The sequence below is a fragment of the Dicentrarchus labrax genome, unplaced genomic scaffold (assembly GCF_905237075.1).
Source record: "Dicentrarchus labrax unplaced genomic scaffold, dlabrax2021, whole genome shotgun sequence".
NCBI classification, from domain to species: domain Eukaryota; kingdom Metazoa; phylum Chordata; class Actinopteri; family Moronidae; genus Dicentrarchus; species Dicentrarchus labrax.
The window spans coordinates 34,599,863-34,618,342 of record NW_026136721.1 but is presented as its reverse complement, the minus strand read 5'-3'; the positions used below and the strand labels follow the sequence as shown (position 1 = coordinate 34,618,342).

General features: G+C 40.0%; 1 protein-coding gene across 4 annotated transcripts in view; it reads right to left on the bottom strand.

Moving 5' to 3' along the window:
* The window catches only part of akap6 (A kinase (PRKA) anchor protein 6), a 200,152-nt gene that overhangs the window by 16,181 nt on the left and 165,491 nt on the right, over positions 1–18,480 (bottom strand). For all 4 annotated transcript variants that reach the window (XM_051383743.1, XM_051383746.1, XM_051383745.1 and 1 more), the window contains exons 18-19: positions 9,570–9,653; positions 9,072–9,224 (exon numbers count right to left, since the gene is read on the bottom strand). In XM_051383743.1, coding sequence (XP_051239703.1) covers positions 9,072–9,224; positions 9,570–9,653 — 237 coding nt within the window. The remainder of the gene's footprint in view (positions 1–9,071; positions 9,225–9,569; positions 9,654–18,480) is intronic.

The following is an 18,480-nucleotide window of genomic DNA, read 5'->3' as shown; positions in this document are numbered from 1 at the left end:
CCACTACAGCTCACAAATTAACGGTTTATCTTGGTTAATCTGTACCCTAACAGTGATGTAAAATAACAATTTGTTATAGGAGTTATGTGCTGGAAATATTTATTTCTGAAAGATAGTGTGAAGTCGTCAGCTATGGTAGGTTGGTAAGTTTCAGTTTCGATTTTTGATGGTGTCAAACATGGCAACCTCACTGTTGCCAGGCTGTTGTAATTAGTGAGCATTAGAAGTGTTGGTAAGCATATTTCTGAACTTTGGATGGAGTCAGGCAAGCTGTTTTCCACTTTCCAGTCTTTATGCTAAGCTAGGCTAATTGCCTCCTGGCTCCAGCTCTCCACTTATCACACAGACATGAGACTGATATGAATCTTTTCATCTTAGTCTCAAGAAGATCGAGAATAAGCTTATTTCTCAAAATGTTGAGCTAGTTCTAGGAGCAATTTCATATTATCTGTTGTCTTGGTGGAGAATTTTCTCAAACCATGAAGGAGTGCATAGCATTTCAAAATATTTGGAAAAGAAAAATTGAAGATACACTGCATCTTTAAGGTCATTGGGTGCTATGTTGGAAATCCTTGGTATAAGGTGGACATGTATAGAATTTAATGGAAAACCAACATTAATAGACTAAAGACTATAGATTAAAAGACAACTTTATTCTTTGAAATGTAATGCTGTTATGGGTGTTCACCACTTAATATACTACTGAAAACTACATCTTAACAAGTCATTTAGGCAATTATTGAGTCCTAAATCAATATGTTTCAAAATATTTCTTCAAGCAAGTGTCATTTTCCTGATACTGGTGGAGCTATGCATCTCATTATGTCTTATTTCATGTTACTGACACTAATTTATAGGGAATTTTTAAAACAGGGCTTAATGACTTACATTTCCTCTTTTCAAGAAACCTACAGTAATTTGAGGCCAATAGCCTGTTCAGACAGAAGTTGAAGTGTGCTGTTAAAAGGGAATAGCTCTCTATTATCATGTAAAGTGCATGAAATGTTTTATTCTGTGCTATCAAACGCTGTGGGTATAGGTTTCAGATGTTGTGTATCTTGTTTTGGCACCAAACTCTTTAAAAAAGATGTGTTTTAAATCCTGTGTACTCTCCGAGAGCGCCGTCTCGACTCAGGCCTCCGTTTGAAAGAGACACACTGACACCCGACTCTGACAAAACACGTTCTGTGATCATTTAAAAAAAAAAAAAAAGAGTAAAATCAGCCCACCCCAAAGCAATTGCTCATAAATCTCAACACAAATTATTCCGCTCTGGAACAAAGCGATGAATTATTCAAAAACGACTTCTGAGAGAAAGAGCACGAAGCTGAAAACCCCAAAGTAAATACGTAATCAAAAGCCTTCAGAAAGCTCGGCTGTCTAAAAATATGCTTAGACACAGGAATTCTTCCCTTCCACAGACATAATTATACAAATTGCTCCGCGTCTCGTTAACAAGAGAGGGGGGTAATTCGTATTAGCCATTCATAGCCTATTAATCTAATAAACTAGTTGGCTCTGTGTGTGTGTGAGTGTGGGTGTGTGGATATGGGTCTGTGTAATGAATTTCTATTAGATTTGTGTTTATTCCCCTTGTGCTGATAAGGGAGATGGGGGTAATGACTGAACTGGGTTTTGCCACTACAGACGCATTCAAAAACACATTCAGCGCTGAGGGGAGAGACTATCAATCAGCCTAATCCAATCAAATCGAGTATTTGATGACCCACGAAAACCTTGTATATAATTTATATCTGTAATTTATCTCATTTCTATAATTTTGTAACAGTTTACAGCTGAATTGCGGGTATTTTTATGACCCCAGACAGAGAAGGTAGGTGACTTCTGCTGTCTGGTGGCCACAGTGCTTTCAAAAACACATTTTTTAAAGCAGAAAATAACTCTAAAGTGTTGTTGGTTACCTGCCAAAGAGGCAGAGTTGGCACGCAGGCAGAGCAGACACATTTACCAGTCAAACAGTGGTGATAATTTCCCACCCAGACTCCAGCAACATGCCAGGGTATTCCTCCGTAAACTGTTGGTCCAGATGTTCCTGAAGCTGACTTTAGAGACTGAGTTTGTGCAGGATTGTGCAGGGGGTTCAAATGTAATCATACTAAATTTACAGTATATTGTAGATAAACAAGTAGTTTGTCTGATTTTGTGAAATAATTTTAGTCAAATAATTCACATAGTTACTTAGAGATTTGTGTAAAGCGTCTACAGACATTTGAAATGTAAAATGTTAAAGTTTTTGGTCCAATCTCCCATTTATCTTCTTTACCTACCTCTCTACCTTTAAAGATGACTGCTGGATTGTACAAGATGTGAATGGACACAAACTGATGCAGGTTTGCTCCAGGTGGTGTGGTAACCCCAACCCTTTGAGCAAAAACTGTGCACTCATCACAAGACTGTATTACTAAATACTGAAACTGGAGGAAAATAACAGAACGAACTGCATTTTCTGCTTCGTTGTTCTGAACTGTGACAGAAACATAGACAGTTGCTGTGTGCTTTGAGCTGAAGCTGAGCTGAAAGTCGGCACTCTTTGAACACGTTCAAATAAAGTGAGAAAATGTTTGTTAAAAGAAAAGTGTATTTAGTGACATCTAGCAGTGAAGGTGCAGATTGTAACCAACTGAATTCGCTCGCCTTCTAAGGGGCCTATCACACTGCTAGAACGCTCCGCCTGCAATACCATTGTTTTCCAATGGTATGGCGCGCATCTGTGCCACACATTATGGTCTAGTGGTGTTTAGACGTGCATAAAGAGCTCATCTAGAGCTCCAAGTCTGCTTCAGTACATTTTTTTCATCATACTTAAGCACCAGTTGTTTTTCCCCTGAAGCTCTTTGCCAAGAAACTAGGGTGGCCGCAAAACTCCAGAGAGATGCAAAAGGTCCTATCTAGAGCCAGAGTTTGGTTTGTCTGTTTTGGGCTACTGTAGAAATATGGCCCTCTCTAGATAAAAACGTCTCTTTCTAAGGTAACAACTACCTTACAACACAACAGTACTTATATTCAGGTGACATACATAACTATGAATATTATATTCCATTTCTGACAATAGATCTTCCTAAATGTGGAATCTTTAAGGTGTGTTCAGATAGAAGACAAACAACACAATTACATTCAAAGCCAGAAGAAAATTGTGAGTGGGTTTGTTGGGTGGAGTTGACAATGTTAACAAAGAAATTGAAACTCATCCTGGGACTTTATAAATCAAACCGGAGAAAAAAGAACTGGAGTTCCTGGTGATTTCTGAGAGCAAGCAGAGGATGAACTTTCAGTATGTATGTTGCTAACTAGCTACAGCTAACATCCATATATTTGGTTGTTTTAACTAACAGTTAAAAGTAGTTGGAGGTTGTAGAAGTTGTAATGGTCAATGCACAAAAGTGACAGAACAAACAACACACTGATGGTTATCTCTTCTTAGGGGCTGTGGTGGAGGAAAGTTCATACGCTCATTATAATCAAAAGGGTTCATCCTCTGGGAACCAGGAGCGGGTTTAGTAGTTTCATGTCACTCTGACTGACAATGCGCGTTCTGATTATACTCACATGAACATTATCAGAGTCCGGTGTTTACAGCGGCTCTGTTTACTGCCTTAATCGCAGCTGGTGACAGTGTTTGTGTGCGTTTTGTGTTTGTGTGCATGCAAGGGACCTGTGCAGTGTTTTTTGGTTGTGAAAACGGGAAACTTTTTCCCATTAGCTCTGGTTTGACTGCTCCCATTTGTTAGCATAGCATCTGCTGGAAGGCCCAAGGAGAGCGGAGCTATCTAGCAGCGTCTGGGTGATTATTCATGTGCCTGTGCTCCTCCAGGAGCTGCTGCTGCTGCTCGAGTCTCTGCTGGCTCTCTGCTGTACCAGTTGTCAAAGTGCTGAGGGAGCCCGGCGTCACCGGTCTGATTCAAAATGAATAGAACCGCACAGATAAATCACCTCTCCATGCAGAGTGGAGGAGCAGACAGGCTGCTTTGAATGTAATTGCAAACGGTGAATGAAAACCTCCATATGTTGCTCATAACTCCGCTCTAAAATATATTTCATAATCGTGAGAAAAGTGTTCTAAAATACAATTTCCATATATTACATTCGACTACCAGGTATACTTAGTGAAACCTCATCCTCACAACACCCTGCAGTCATTTACATCAAATAAAAGGTAAAACAGGATCCTTCATTTGCTCTCTGAACAGCAGAACATAAACACACAGTGAACAAGGAGAGATGTAAATGTACGTCTCATCCTGTAACAATGTCTCATCCTCACAATCACATGACCTTTCATGGTTAGACTGCCACAGTCATCATTAGGTCACCCTCACAGTTCTCAGCAGTGCCTGGATTGGACCAAAAAAAGGGGCCAGTACCCTAATTCAGCACATTATAACACTAAACATCATACATAACGCTCATTTTTCTATTTTTAATCTATTTTAGCAAGGATATTTACCTATGTATTTGTACACAGGGTTTTAGAAATGCCAAAGTCCAAATACTGAACTTGCTTAGGGGGGTTTGGGGGCATCAAAGTAAAGTTATTTTTATCAGCAATTATTTCACAACCTTTACTGTCTATGTCGAAGATAAAGATAAAATCCAGACTGATGCCTGTAAACACGATAGAGTATGTAGACACACACACACATACACAGGAACACACGCACATGTTGCTTTCATACATGCAGAAACAACTACACATAAACATCAGGCAGCTGAAGTCTGAAACATGCACACCGGCAGCCATTTGTACACAAGCAAGAACACTCGTCACACACACACGCACACACACACACACACACACACACACACACACACACACACACACACAGAGACCAGGAGAGGACCATCGTTTTATCACTGAGCAGAAGTGTTCATTTATAAGCTAAACCACCCAGATATATGCCTCTCTGGTTCTCTCTCTCTCTCTCTCTCTCTACACTCATTCCCCCTCTCCCTCCTTCTCTCGCTCTCTCTCTTTATTCCTCTCCCATCCCCAGGAGAAGTGAAATTACTCTCCAGCCAGGCAGCGAGGTCAAAGTGTCTGGCCTCTGTTATTTGTCTTCTCCTCCTCTACAATGTGTGTGTGTGGGTGTGTGTGTGTGTGTGTGGGTGTGTGTGTGTGTGTGTGTGTGTGTCTGTATTTGTGTGTGAATGTAGGGAGAGAGAGAGTCCCACCTCATGTATGAGAGCATGTGTACAGCAGAATTAGGCCGATTCACTAAATTCCAACATTCATAATTCAACAGACTTTTAATGGTTTTGATTCAATTTAATTTAGTTCTACGCAACTTTATTCATCCAAAGGAGTTTCAATCTGGAAATGGTTGTTCTGAAAAAAATGACCCTCAAAGATGTCCCCAGAATTAAATAAATCATAGAGAAAGAAGCCAAAATCCTGTACAGATAGTTTGGAGAAGCTGAGACTTACATTATCAAGTATGTTTTCATTTACCTGTTTTTATGTGTATCTTCAATTAAGACTGTACACATAACAAAGCTCAGAGAAAATACCACATATTTTTCCAAAAAAAAGTTGGCAAATCTGGAAACAGATTGTTTGATTACAACCTGACGTTGGTTCTGCCTCGTGGACTGTCGACAAAGCATTCATGTCCTGCTGCCACTCACCTGTTACAGCTCTTCACTAAAATCACCGTCTGTCACTAAAAATTAAAAGTTTAATTTAAATACCCTCTACCCTCCAAAGAGAACGTTTTTCAAATACAAAACAAACACAACAGGTGTATTTTTCCTTAGTGGGATTTGATCTAGCTAAACATTTATGAAAGAAAGTTTAGACCCAATTTTTGTACATGAATTTAAGATTTCTTCTCTTTTTATACAATATATTTTGAATGTAGGTGTAGATTTGGATTTATGTGATGATATAATGTTATACTGAAGCACAACTTTTGTATTATTTATCTCCTCTACCATTTTCTATATACTTTTTTGTAGTTGTTTTTGGATGTTTACCACCATGGTTGGGATTATTAACCACAACTGCTACCATACAGCTTGATCCCAGTCTTTTAAACATTCTGACTTGGCGAAGATCCAAGTCGAATTGAAACATTATCATTAAACTTTTGTGGCATGTGCAGTAAAAAAGGCGTTGTGTCCTTATTTTATACATCGCTTAGGTATCAGCAAATTCCAGAACTAAAATTAGGTTGCTGCATTAAAAAGGGTTGATAACCTCGGCCATAATGACCACATGGTACACAAAGAGTGACGAGACAAGAGAGAACTTCATTAAATAGGAAAACACAAATGCCAACTAAGGTAAGAAGCACCAATAAATTATTAATCAGATTTATATACAATTATGTAATCTTGTCATTCTTTAAAGACTGAATGACTAAATACTGTAGAAGCAGTAATTGACATTTTTTTCTTGAAATGTGTTTAAAATGTCCTTAAAGCTTCTACAATGAACTTTCATTTTGTGTTGATTCTGGTGACCCCTGTGGGCAAAAACGGTAGTGTTTCTACTGCATGTTTCATTGATTTCAAGGGGAATCTGACCCAGTGGCAGCCATTAGGAATAACTATATAGAAATAGCCAGTCTCCTCTCTGATGTTTTGTTTATGTAGGTCATATATAGGCTTGACTGTTAAACTGAGACTAACCTGTTAAAAAATCCTTGCAGTAAGTTTAATAATTGACAGGTTTTAAGATGTCGTCTTGCTTTAGTTTTGTATTTAACAAAGTTTACTTTTTACATCACCCCTCCCTGTCCTCCTCTCTTTTTTCCCTCCCACTCACCTTCCATCTCCCTCTCCGCTTTCTGAGCTCTTAACATGTAGCTATCCATCAATTAATTGCTGGCAATCAATAAATTGTTCCAGTGTGTGTGTGCTTTCATATGCACAGGACACTTTGTGTGTTTGTATATATGTATTTATGTCACCGTGTGTGTGTGTGTGTGTGTGTGTGTGTGTGTGCAGTTTTAGTGTATCTACATGTGTGTTACTCAGCTTTTTATGCTTACATAAGTGTGACTGTGTGTATGTGTGTGCCTCTGGGTGTGTTGTGTGTGCAAAACCCTTCACCTCATATTCAAATGCACCTTCTGTCTCTATAGAACCATATTCATCACTATTAGAAATCCATAACAGCTCCATTCTGCTGCAGCTCTCTGCCTTCACGTTACATCAACCAAATAAAGCACTCAGCGCTCTCTCTCTCTCTTTCTGCTGCCCCTGAGCCTCGTCTGGCCCGAGCTGCTCGGCTCTGGACGGCTCCCTCATGAGCAATATTTCTCTTAACACCTACCGCACTCAGTACTTGACATCCTCACACGAGTTGCACATGTGCTGAGCTGTCATCCTGCGGTGCTAAACCGTTGCTGTGATCAGCGAGTGGCTCGTACCTGAGACGTGGAACCTGAATCAGTTCATCGGCTGAAGATTTCTAATAAGACAAACCCTTTGGCGCCGCACCGTCATGGCGGCAGACACGCGCTGATGTGATATGCAAACTGTCAAAGTGTTAAAATCTCATTTGCCAAGTTTCTTTTGTTTGTGGAGGAGATGGAAGAGAAAACGCTGTTTCTGTGACACTGATCGCACTGGAGAACTAACAGATTAGTTTTTATCAACTGGCTGCTTGAGGACTGTTTGACTCAGAGTGGAGTCGACGTATGAAGCTTCAGCCTCTGTAGGCTTTAAAAAGTCAGAATAGACACAGATGGTTTGCTCAGATAGAGGCAGAGCATCACAAAGGTCATTATAATTAGATATCAGTCCATTGTTACATAGATCTTGAGATATATCCATCTGCACAGATCAAAATAACAATGACATTTGTGGATGTTGATAGTCCCCATAGGGAGATTCCTAATGCTTCTGGTAATCCACTGACCTTTCCTCTAGCACCCCTGTCAGGCTAATATCGCCAAAGCCAAAGGACAAATTGTATCTTTAGACTTACTTATACTTACAGTAAAAGTATGTTGAAAGAAAGAAGAAAAAAGAATATGTGAATTTAACTGGGTATCAAATCTAACTTTAGATTTCTGGACACCAACTTTAAGGTCTGATTGGGGGCAAATAAAATAATTTGTGTTGTGATTTAGTAGCAGGGTTTCATACATACATAAACATGAATGTCATTGGCATAGAGTTGACAAGAGACACAGCAAACCAATGGATGAAATGCCCTAAAAGGAGCCAATAATTGACCCTTGAGGAACAGGTCAGAAGATCTCAGTCAGATTCTTTGTCAGCAATTGTCACAGATTGCAAACTGAGACATGTTGAGAATAGTTTTGAGGAAATGCAACGAAGATCTCCTATTAAAAGGCACAAGGCAGAAGTTGCAGGGCTCAAAGTTAATTGTTTATTTTCTTTTATTGTCAGAAATATACTTGCCCAAAGTAAATTTTTACTCTAAACCCTCTACAGATTGTTATTTATTCATGATTATCAAATAACAACAAAGACCCTCTTAGCTGCCACGCAGTCCAGATGCTGTTTTCATTCGTTTTTAGCAGTTGTCTCATTGGACAAGTGAGTTGTTCGATCTACTACGATGAGGGGTTGGGGCCATATCTCGCCCCAACCCCAATTACTGGTTGACAATGATCTAGGAAATCCATCAAGTAACTTTTTTATTGCAGTTGCTCACCACCCCCACTTCCCCTTTTCAGTGCATCTTGAATTTCACTGTATAAACAGGACCTCAGAGACATTTTCATACCTAACCACAACAAAACTGTTGCCTTAATGAAATTAATTTTGTTGCCTTTTGCTGCCCAGTTTTATCAGGGGAACGAATAAAACAGGCAAGGCTGGTTTGTGCTCGGATCAGAATTTGTGCTTTGTTCTGGAGTTGATGCTTATTTCACAAAACATTATGACAGCGTCTCGGGTTGTAAAGATTGTTCCATAACTAAAACACTGCAGCTTCAATCACAGCACCATCTGTCTTTCATGCTGCATCTTAGCATCAAATCAAACGCTGACATGCTCACTGAGTGTAACAGTGCATCAGCTGACTGCCTGCAGTGTAGAATGAAGGATGTAAAGTGTAAATGTCAGAGCGCTCTAACCTGCTGCTCTCCCAGCTCTCTCTTCAGTCTGTTCTGCCACTGCAGCGCCTGCATCACGATCGCCTCCCACCTCCTCTCCAGGTTGATTGACAGCAGCTGCAGGGCCTCTCGGTGCTGCTCCGCCTCTGGGCCCACCTCCGCCATGGGGCCCGACTATCCCAGAGGTGGGGAGTGTAGAAACAGTTTTGTCAGAATTATAAAGCCTATTATCATGCTAATTATATGATTAAATTCATGATCTTAAGAATGTACAACAGTATAATTTCTCTCCCAAGGTTAAGCTGATTTATGAGGGTTTGCCACTGATTCTCCAGGGTTTCATGAAGGAAAAGAAAACATACTCAAATTAAATATCAAGCTAACATTTTTCAAACTGTAAGTGGCAAATATTTGGCATTCTTTCTGAAAACTTTTTTCAGTTATAACTGGAGATAAAGCCAAGTTGAGTTCTTAGATTTTTTTCAGGTCAGTGATGTGATAAGACTCTTTGTTACGTACCTGGCTCTGTTGCAGCAGCTTCTGGCAGAGTTTCAGAACAGAGGAAATTCCTCGCCGTCGTGCTCGCACCTCCGAACACAGAGACTGGTGGGTGAAAGAGAAAAGTGAAAAGACAGAAGAAAGGTCAGCAAAACAGTAAATATTCAAATTATTATAATACAGCACCAAAAACACATGAATGAACCTGCTGAGACATCTTCGATTTGCTGTTCCTGCCGCTGTCTCATAGTACAAAATGATGTATTTTTCATTTCTAGCTTGTTTGTAGTAAACAGAAGTGGAAGAACTGGATGGTTAAGATAAGTAGCCACCTAAATCTCCCACAGAAACTGCATCAATGGAAAGAAGATGTCTCTACTTTCTAAAGTAACAAGCTGGGGATGAATGGGTAACTGCTTTTTGGACTTTTTCTTTCTTTAAGTTAATAGCTGAGATCTGGGAACATGGTCAGACAAACACAGGTTGGAAAGAAACCTCCAGGTTAGACTGAAAATTACTGCAAATGTAGTTGGATGAGTCAAACAAACACAGGACTTTGACCCAGGAGGACAGGGTTTGTGTCTTGCGTAATTCCAAAAGTCATGTGTTTGATGACGTTACATTGCTGCTGTAAAAGAAACGTGAATTTGCAACTCATTACTTTTTTTTTTTATCCCAAACCATGATCTTTTCCTAACCAAGAAGTCAGGCTTGTGGAGTAACAGATTACATGTAAGTGAGTTAAGCAATCAGGATACAAAAAAAGGTAATTGTAATCCTGAAAAGGATTACACTTTTAAAATACATCAGTTTTTCTTTAAAAATACAGCAGAGGACCCATTTTTGATACCAAAAATCTTGGTTTGCATTTTATCTTTGAAGGTTACACTGTTCTGATGTCTTATGGAATACATTTACAGCAATACAGCAGTATTTGACAGCCTGGGATGAGAACATGTTGGTTTTCAGTATAGTAAATCTTTACTTGTACGTGCGTGTAAGTTTCTGTGCAATGAGAGATCATTGCCAACAATTCAGGCACTCTCCCTTTTAGTTTCACCTCTAAATAAAGTGATAATCTGGATAAACTGTTGACTTGTTTCCAATCTGTCTGATCATCTGACTGCATTTGTGTCTTGACCCGTCAGGCTTTGTTATAGTGATGTCCGCTGTGTTCACAGATCTCAGCAATTAATTTGGTGAATACAATCTCAATATTGCTGAGAAAAGTTTCAGTAAACCAGAATTGTCCTTCAAACCGTAGTTTTAAAAAAGAACAAACAAAAGCTAAATTTGGTATTATGTACTTTTTCAATTCTCCACAGTTCAGTGAAGTTCAGGTCATTCATAACAGTTCGTTAGCATAAAGTCAAATTCAGCACACAGATCCTTGATCAGCAGTAACAGTGCATAAAATAAATGACAACAGCCAATATTCCCCCCTCCGCTTCCCTCGCTGCTCCTGTCTAATAAATGCAAAAAAGAGAGAAAAAAAGAAACACAAGGATTGGCAGCGCCTATTATAAATCACTATATGCTGATGAGTTTCCACACGCAAAGGTCAGTGAGTGTGTGTGTGTTTGCATGTTTGAATGTTTACTTATGCAAGCGTGTGCACAAGTGTGTGTAGATGTGGCCGTGTGTGCAAACATATGCATGTATTTCTGAGTGTGTGTGTGTGTCACAGAGAATAGAGGGGACAGCCTTACTCCTCTGCGGCAGGGACCAAACACGTCCAAGCCCCAAACTATTTATGCTAATCCTGCCCGCTCGCTGAAAAGCACTTCCTTTACATTTTCTTTACATTTTTCCAATAAATATTAAACACTATTACAATGAAATGGGATTCTCTGACTCTCTCTCTCTCTCTTCCTTGCATGCACACTCACACACACTCAACTCTTCTTCTTCTGTCTTTCATCTCCTCTTTCTCGCTCTCTTCAGTTTAGCATATTTGTGGCTCGCCTGGTTGTCTAAACAGGAGATGGGGATGCAGAATACAGCAGACAGGATCAAGAGGACAAGCCTGGTGTGTGCTTGCGTGTGTGTTTGTGAGGTTGCAGATAAATTTATTCCAAACAGGAGGTGTGTATTACGTTGAAGGAGGAGGCTCTAAACAACAACAAAACGACTGAGTGATACTCGCTCTGCGCCAAATAACTGCAGCAGACAGCGTGGGGGGAGCACAGGAAGATGAATTAAACTAGATTGAAGCTGGAACAATAATTCAGCATGTTAGAGTCAGAGGACGACGGTCATAACTCTAAAATCTGCTCTACAGCGTCTACAAAGTCTGCTTCAACAACAGAAAGTCGAACACATTGACTGAGAAATGTTCTTACTATAAATATGAGCTGCCGAGCTGAAAAAGTTCCCTACATCAGCTTTTGAGTGGTGGAGACAAGTCAGACGTTGGATTGATTTCGTCCACTTGGTAATTGTATAACTTTGACATCACAGACAGCAAACATGACAATAAATGATAGCAGCTTAACAGTCTGTCAGACGGAACTGATTCGCTTCAATATTTAATCAATACAGTTGTCTACACAGGCCACGAAATGGCTCACACAACACCCACACATTTTTTAAAATACATTTTTGGGGGCTTTTATTGCCTTTAATTGATATAGACAGCTGAAGACTGACAGGAAAAGGTGGAGAGAGAGAGAGAGAGAGAGAGAGAGAGAGAGAGAGAGAGAGGGATGATACTAGCAAAGGTCCACATGTCGAACGAGTTGAACCCATAGCCGCTGCAGCAAGGACTCAGCCTTACATGGGGGACCAGTTCTACCAGGTGAGCTATCAGGGTGTCCCGACACCCACGCTTCATTTTAAAGTCTCAAGTCTGTTTTCTACCAACTTAACACATAACCACATTAAGTTTGTATTGGGCTGTATTGCCAAAACATTCATAGTGTGCATCAGTAGTAGTATAGTTGAGCTCTTAGTCAGTTGCAAGAGAACGTGCAGGGATTCACTGATTCACTTAGCAAGCAAGGATAGTCGCTGAGTCTCTCTAGCCCGCCCCTCATGTCTTGAAGTCTCAAGGTAGGAAGCAGTACCAAATATTTTAGACGTTAGACAGCTGAACTGAACAGTCAGCCGTGTTTCAGCGAAGGTAAGATCAACGCAGCTGTGCAGGTTGTTAACTTTAAACATGCAGTACCACAGCTTCCATGTGGTGGTTTAGGCACCGCAAAACAAAAAATGTTTGCGACCATGTAGAGTTTTTAAACCACTAGTAGCGGTATGGAGGAATGTTCTTATGACAAGGTTTTCCTCTCTTGTGTGCATTAAAATAATTTTAGAAAGTAATTTTCAGTGGATAGGACCAGTATAAACACTGTTAAATCATTTTATCATCATTATCAGTATCATGATTGCAGTTTGGTCAGCTTGAGATAGCAAAAATCTTTCCTATGTGAGTTTATTTTCAGACAGAGAGCAGAAAGAGAGAGAATCCTAAGTCTCTATTGTTTCTGCACTGCTGGTTTTTATGCACTGATCCCTCCCTCTCTCTCTCTCTCTCTCTCTGGCGGGTCGAGCCTGGCTAGGCCCATATTGACTCAGAGGGCTCTACAGACACAGTCGGACAAATATTTGCTAAAAAGCTTTTCTTCCAAAATACATGGAAAGCCGCGGAGTGGCTGCAGAGAAAAAGAAAGAGACGGAGGATGTAGAGGGAGGGCTGAGATGGACAGAAAAGCAGAAAACAAGTGTGAGATAGGTCGAGAGAGAGGACAGGAGAGGTAGTGTGAAGAGAGATAGAAGATTAAAGTGACTTACAAAGAAACTGAGATAAAGGAGGATAGAAAAGATAAAGTCGTGGACAAGTAGAAGCAAAGGAAAAGACAACAACAAGGAAGAGATGGGAAATTTAAAACATGGAAGCAAGGAAACAGCTGGGAACATGTGAAACTGGGAAATGAGAATGGAGAACTCAATGGTATATGCAGAAAAAAAAAATCTTGTGTTCTGGTGACCACCTTAGTGTGGTTTGAGACATTATTATGTGCCTGTCCATTCTTGAAATTACATTATTGTGAAATTTAGCTATTTCAGCCGAGGGATGAGTATGGTGGCCTCTGCTTTTTGCAGATGATGTGATGATGTTCTGCTTGCTTTGACCTGTGACTTCCAGCAACAGTTTGCCACTGAGTGTGAACCAGCAGCTCTGACATCATCGCCACCAGCAGGGCCTCTGACATCATCCACGACCCAATTCACCCCGCCCACCATCTCTTCTAACTTCTCCTCTCTGACATGCACCACAAGACTGAAAAACAGCTTCTTCCCTAAAGCTGTCAAATTGCTGCCAGTTGAGGTCGTTCAGCATCTGATGAGGGTTTCTCCAGATCGCAGACCAAGAAAACGCTGAAGGGATTACCTATCCCATGTGGGAGGGCTCAGGATCCCTAGAGGAGCTGCAGAATGTGGCTAGGAAGAGGGGCTTCTGGGCTACCATGGTGAGCCCGATCTCCACCATCATAAGCAGCCGAAATGGGATGGATGAATTGGTTTTATATGAATAAATAAGTGTTTGTTTGAGCCGTTATTACAGCTCATCAAGAACAAAAGAACCTTTGCAAGAACCTTCATTTCTTTCAGGGTGTAATGTTGTTTCTGTCTTGTGTGTACGTCTCTCTGTGTGGTCATATTCAAGGTCGACCACCAGGAGAGACACAAAAAGAACAAGTGATGTCTTTATCTCTTCGTTTGTTTTCTCTCTCTCTTCATGTATTTTTCTGTCTGTCACTCAACACCCTTTCAGGAAGGGTGACCGACTCAGGATAAACAAAAAGAAGAGGATCTGCTCTCCTCTTTCTCTAATTCCCCCTTCACTCTCTCTCCCCTTCTTCTTCTTACACTCAAGCTTGATCTCTCTTTCTCTCTCCCACTCCACCCCCTCTATCTCTCTCATTCTTAAATCTCCCTCTCCTAAAAACAAAATCCTCTTAACTCTCCTCCACCTCCTCATCTCCACAATCTAATTACCGAGACCTGCCGTGAAGAGAGGGATGCAGGGAGGGATGGAGAGAGAGACGGGAGGGAGGGAGGAGAGGATAGAAGATAGAGGAGAGTGGAGGTTGTTAGTGTGGTTACTATGTCAGTGTTTTTTAAGCACTTTGAAATGACAGTAAGAAACAAGACTAGGATTTGGTAACATTTGAACTTTGTTGATACTAGTGCAGATCTGATACCTGAGTTTCAAAAAAGGCAATTTCAACACCTTTTTTGTCATTTCACAAAATAAGCTTTATCCTCTCAAATGTGCAAAAAGCAAGCAACTTTACAACATCTTTGCAATAACATACTTGACTGTTTTTGATATCTGGTGCTACATATTTTGCTCTGTACCAAAAAAGTACTAGTTTGTTACGGAGAAATACTTGCTTTTTTAACCTCGCAACCAACAGTCTAACCAGACTCAGGATACACGAGGCAGGCATCATGCGAACGTGTAATTAAAAAAGCAAGTATATCTCTGGCCCTAGACATGACAAATACCTTTTATTCATTTTAAATGAGGCTACAGTGTTAGCACGAAATATGGGAGTCGCTGCTTTGGTCAATCAAATGCATCTTTTGAGTTGCAACTTCTTGGTCGATGACTTTGTAACATGAGTTGCGTATTTCTACTGTTTACCTTGCAATTGTTGCAACAAGGATAAAATGATTTCACTTTCCAGAGGGGTAAAATCCTGTCTCATACAGTGTTACCAACACCTCTGCAGTGTTTTGACATCTGACAAGTCTTCAAAGTCATGGATCTTTTACTCAAACTGGACTCCCTGCATTATACCTCATTGTCTCACTGGTACCTGAAGTAAGTTCAGTTCAAACTGAGGGAAATACTGAAAGACAAAAAATAAAGACACAAAGACAGGAGCAAGAGGAAAGAACAGGTTAAAAATAGAGCAGAATGAATGACAGCAAAAGAGCAAGACGAAGAAAGAAGACAGGAATTATAGAATAAATAAATGAGAGAGACAGATATTAAAAAAACATTAAGACACAAAGAAAAACAACTGAGAAAGGACAAGAAGGAAAGAGGACAAGGACAAACTGTAAAGTGAAGAGACAAAAATAAAGAGAGAGAAGAGACAGAAGGAGAATTTTGGCTGCTTGTGCGGTGACCCAGTGGATATTTCAATCAATTACCATTAATTAGAAATCTCTGATTAATTCTATTTGTTGATTAAGTCAATTAAAACCACAAGCACTCGTTATCGCACAACGAGCCTAATGAATTCCTGTCGACAATTTGTTCCCACACACATATTCCCTCCGCTGCTGCTAATACCGCCTACAGCCAGCCAAACTTTGTCGTTTGCATACTCTTCCCCATCTCTCCCTCTTTTTCTCTCCTCTCTCTCTTCGTCTGACATTTGTCCTCCTCCCTGCATTCTTTCACTCCCTCTTTCTCCCCTCCCTCATCCATTTTATCCTCTTCTCTGCTGTCATTCCTTCACTTATTCTTATCACCAAGTTACTTCTTAATTTCTTTGTTCCAGTTTCATTTCTTCTTATCTGTCCAGCTGAATTCATAAAAGTTACAGAACAACCACTTTCTGCCTCTGAGGTTTGTTCAAGAGCACCTTGTCATCGAGCAGGAGGAGTGTTCAGAGATCGCTTCCTTCAGGGTTTGGAAGCATTAATCTTTCACTCACAACCTTGTCCTCTAACCTCAAGGCTAGAGATTCCCAAACTGGGGTCCAAGGGGTCTTTCACATAGACTGGAGGTGTAGTAAACATGGTTGTACACCAGATCTACAACCTCTCTCCTAAAATTTTTCGTCTTACTTTACAGTAAAATACCAGTAAAGGACACGAAATGAAGTCAAAAGAGTAAAACATCAAGGATGTTTGGGGAAACACTTTCAGGTTTCCTCCTGAGAGATTTGTGATTAGTTTGCTGTGTTACTTATGAAGTTATTAGTAATCTTTTAACCTATTGTGCCCTATATTGTTATATTGATGTGTGTTGCACCATACATATTCTAGAAAACACAGCAAAAATAAAAAAAATAGTAATAAATAGAGGTTGATAATGATGTCATAAATGTGGTCAGATTGAATTAATGACAGTTACAATGGATTCTATTTATTCTATTAATATTAATTATAACAGTGACAAGTTTTTAGAGCAGATAAAAGTATTCAAACAATTTATTAGACTTGTATTGTAGCTCGTTTATAGCCTAACATTAACTTTTTATTTTTGGCGCATCGCATTTACTCTTAAAGAGTCATAAAAGTTGTGTTGAATTGTGAAGATTGCTAAAAAAAATGGATTATTTTCCACAAGAATGAAAAATGGAGTTTGTTTGCAGGTACCAGGTTCCTAGACTCCAAAAACACATCCCTGCAACACTCTACATCTCAAAGTATGTTAACTCATCCAGGATTTATCTTCACCTGATGGACTGAAGAACTGAAGAAACATTATGGATGGGTTGTTAAAAAAATAAATAAAAAATAGATCTACCTGTCTATCTACCTGGAGCTGAATAAGTGGATAAAGTGTGGTCTCGAAAAAAATATCTGAATTTGCTTTGATAATGTGCTACGTATCATTTTATAAGACTTCATGAAACGGGTCACACAGCATTATGGAATGAAACTTGATGCCCTGCCTCCACTGACCCAGAATCCATCTGTCTCCTGCTCTGCAGATTTTAACATCACACATAAATGGGGTCTGACAGTCAGCGGGATTCGTTAAGGGCTTTTAGAGCAATTCACTGAAAATGGAAGCAGACAATAAAGTAAGATGTACCTCTCCCACTCACTTTACCGCCGTGTTTGTGACATTTATGGCAAAACCTGGCAACCTGGATGCATTAAAATATCAATTTAGTACTCCGGCAAATTGAGAGCGCGACTCCAAAGTGAGAAATTTACGTTTTAATTTTTGGATTTCTCCAGAGTGACTCATGGTAAGCTCAGAGGTCAGGGGTCACATATAAGAGAAAAGCAGTAAGAAAAGAAACAATATGGAGTTTTTTGTCTTCAGTGTTACAAGTAAGTGACACATTCTTTTCAAAAAATCACACAATATTAGTATTATTATAAAGTAAGACTGTGCCACGCAATCGCAAAATTGAGAAGTTTTCTTCTTTTAAAAAAGAATCCATTGATTGTGTCTGTACATTGATGGTTACAGTGCAAACAGGAGCTGATAGCAGCTGATGCAGGATGACTTTTATGCTAAAGTGGAAAAACTTGTGGGTGGACCTTTAGTCAAAACTACTTATTGCAGGGTCAGTTCTTGTTAACATCACTCCCGAGCATTGTGCGAACTATACCATGGCTTTCACTTATTTTAGGGAATAATGGCGATTCGGTGCGCGGCATGAAGTTCAGGATATTGTGCCACCACACTTCAATCGATGATGGGGAGAATCTTTATTAAAGTGAATTAGGGATGTATCACCGTTGTGCATTAGCCATACGTAACATTTTAGGAATAAACTGTGATGACAGAAAAATAGAAATGCATGACAAAAATAACATATTCTCAATATTTCACAAATCTAGTTTTCAGGGGAGCTCATGTCTTATTAGGGGGAACTCAGCTCCTCTTAATAAGACATGAGCTCCCCTGAAAACCAGACTCCCCTGTCGTTCGCACCCTGTTCCCAACTTATAAATACTGCAGTTCGGTCAGTGGCACTGTAGGTATCTCTCTAGCGTCATTTCTGGATGTGCCTGCTCTCAGAGTCACACGATGTGGTGTTAAGAGCGATAAGGTCCACATATGGAAGTGGTGGGGTGTCTGGATGGCTCAAACAAACACAGGACTTTGACCCAGCAGGCAGCTGGTTATAATAAGATTTTTTGGGGGCTGTTTTGCCTTTGTTTCCACAGGACAGCTCAAGGTAGACAGGAAAAGGAAAGAGAGAGGGGATGACGCGCAGCAAAGGGC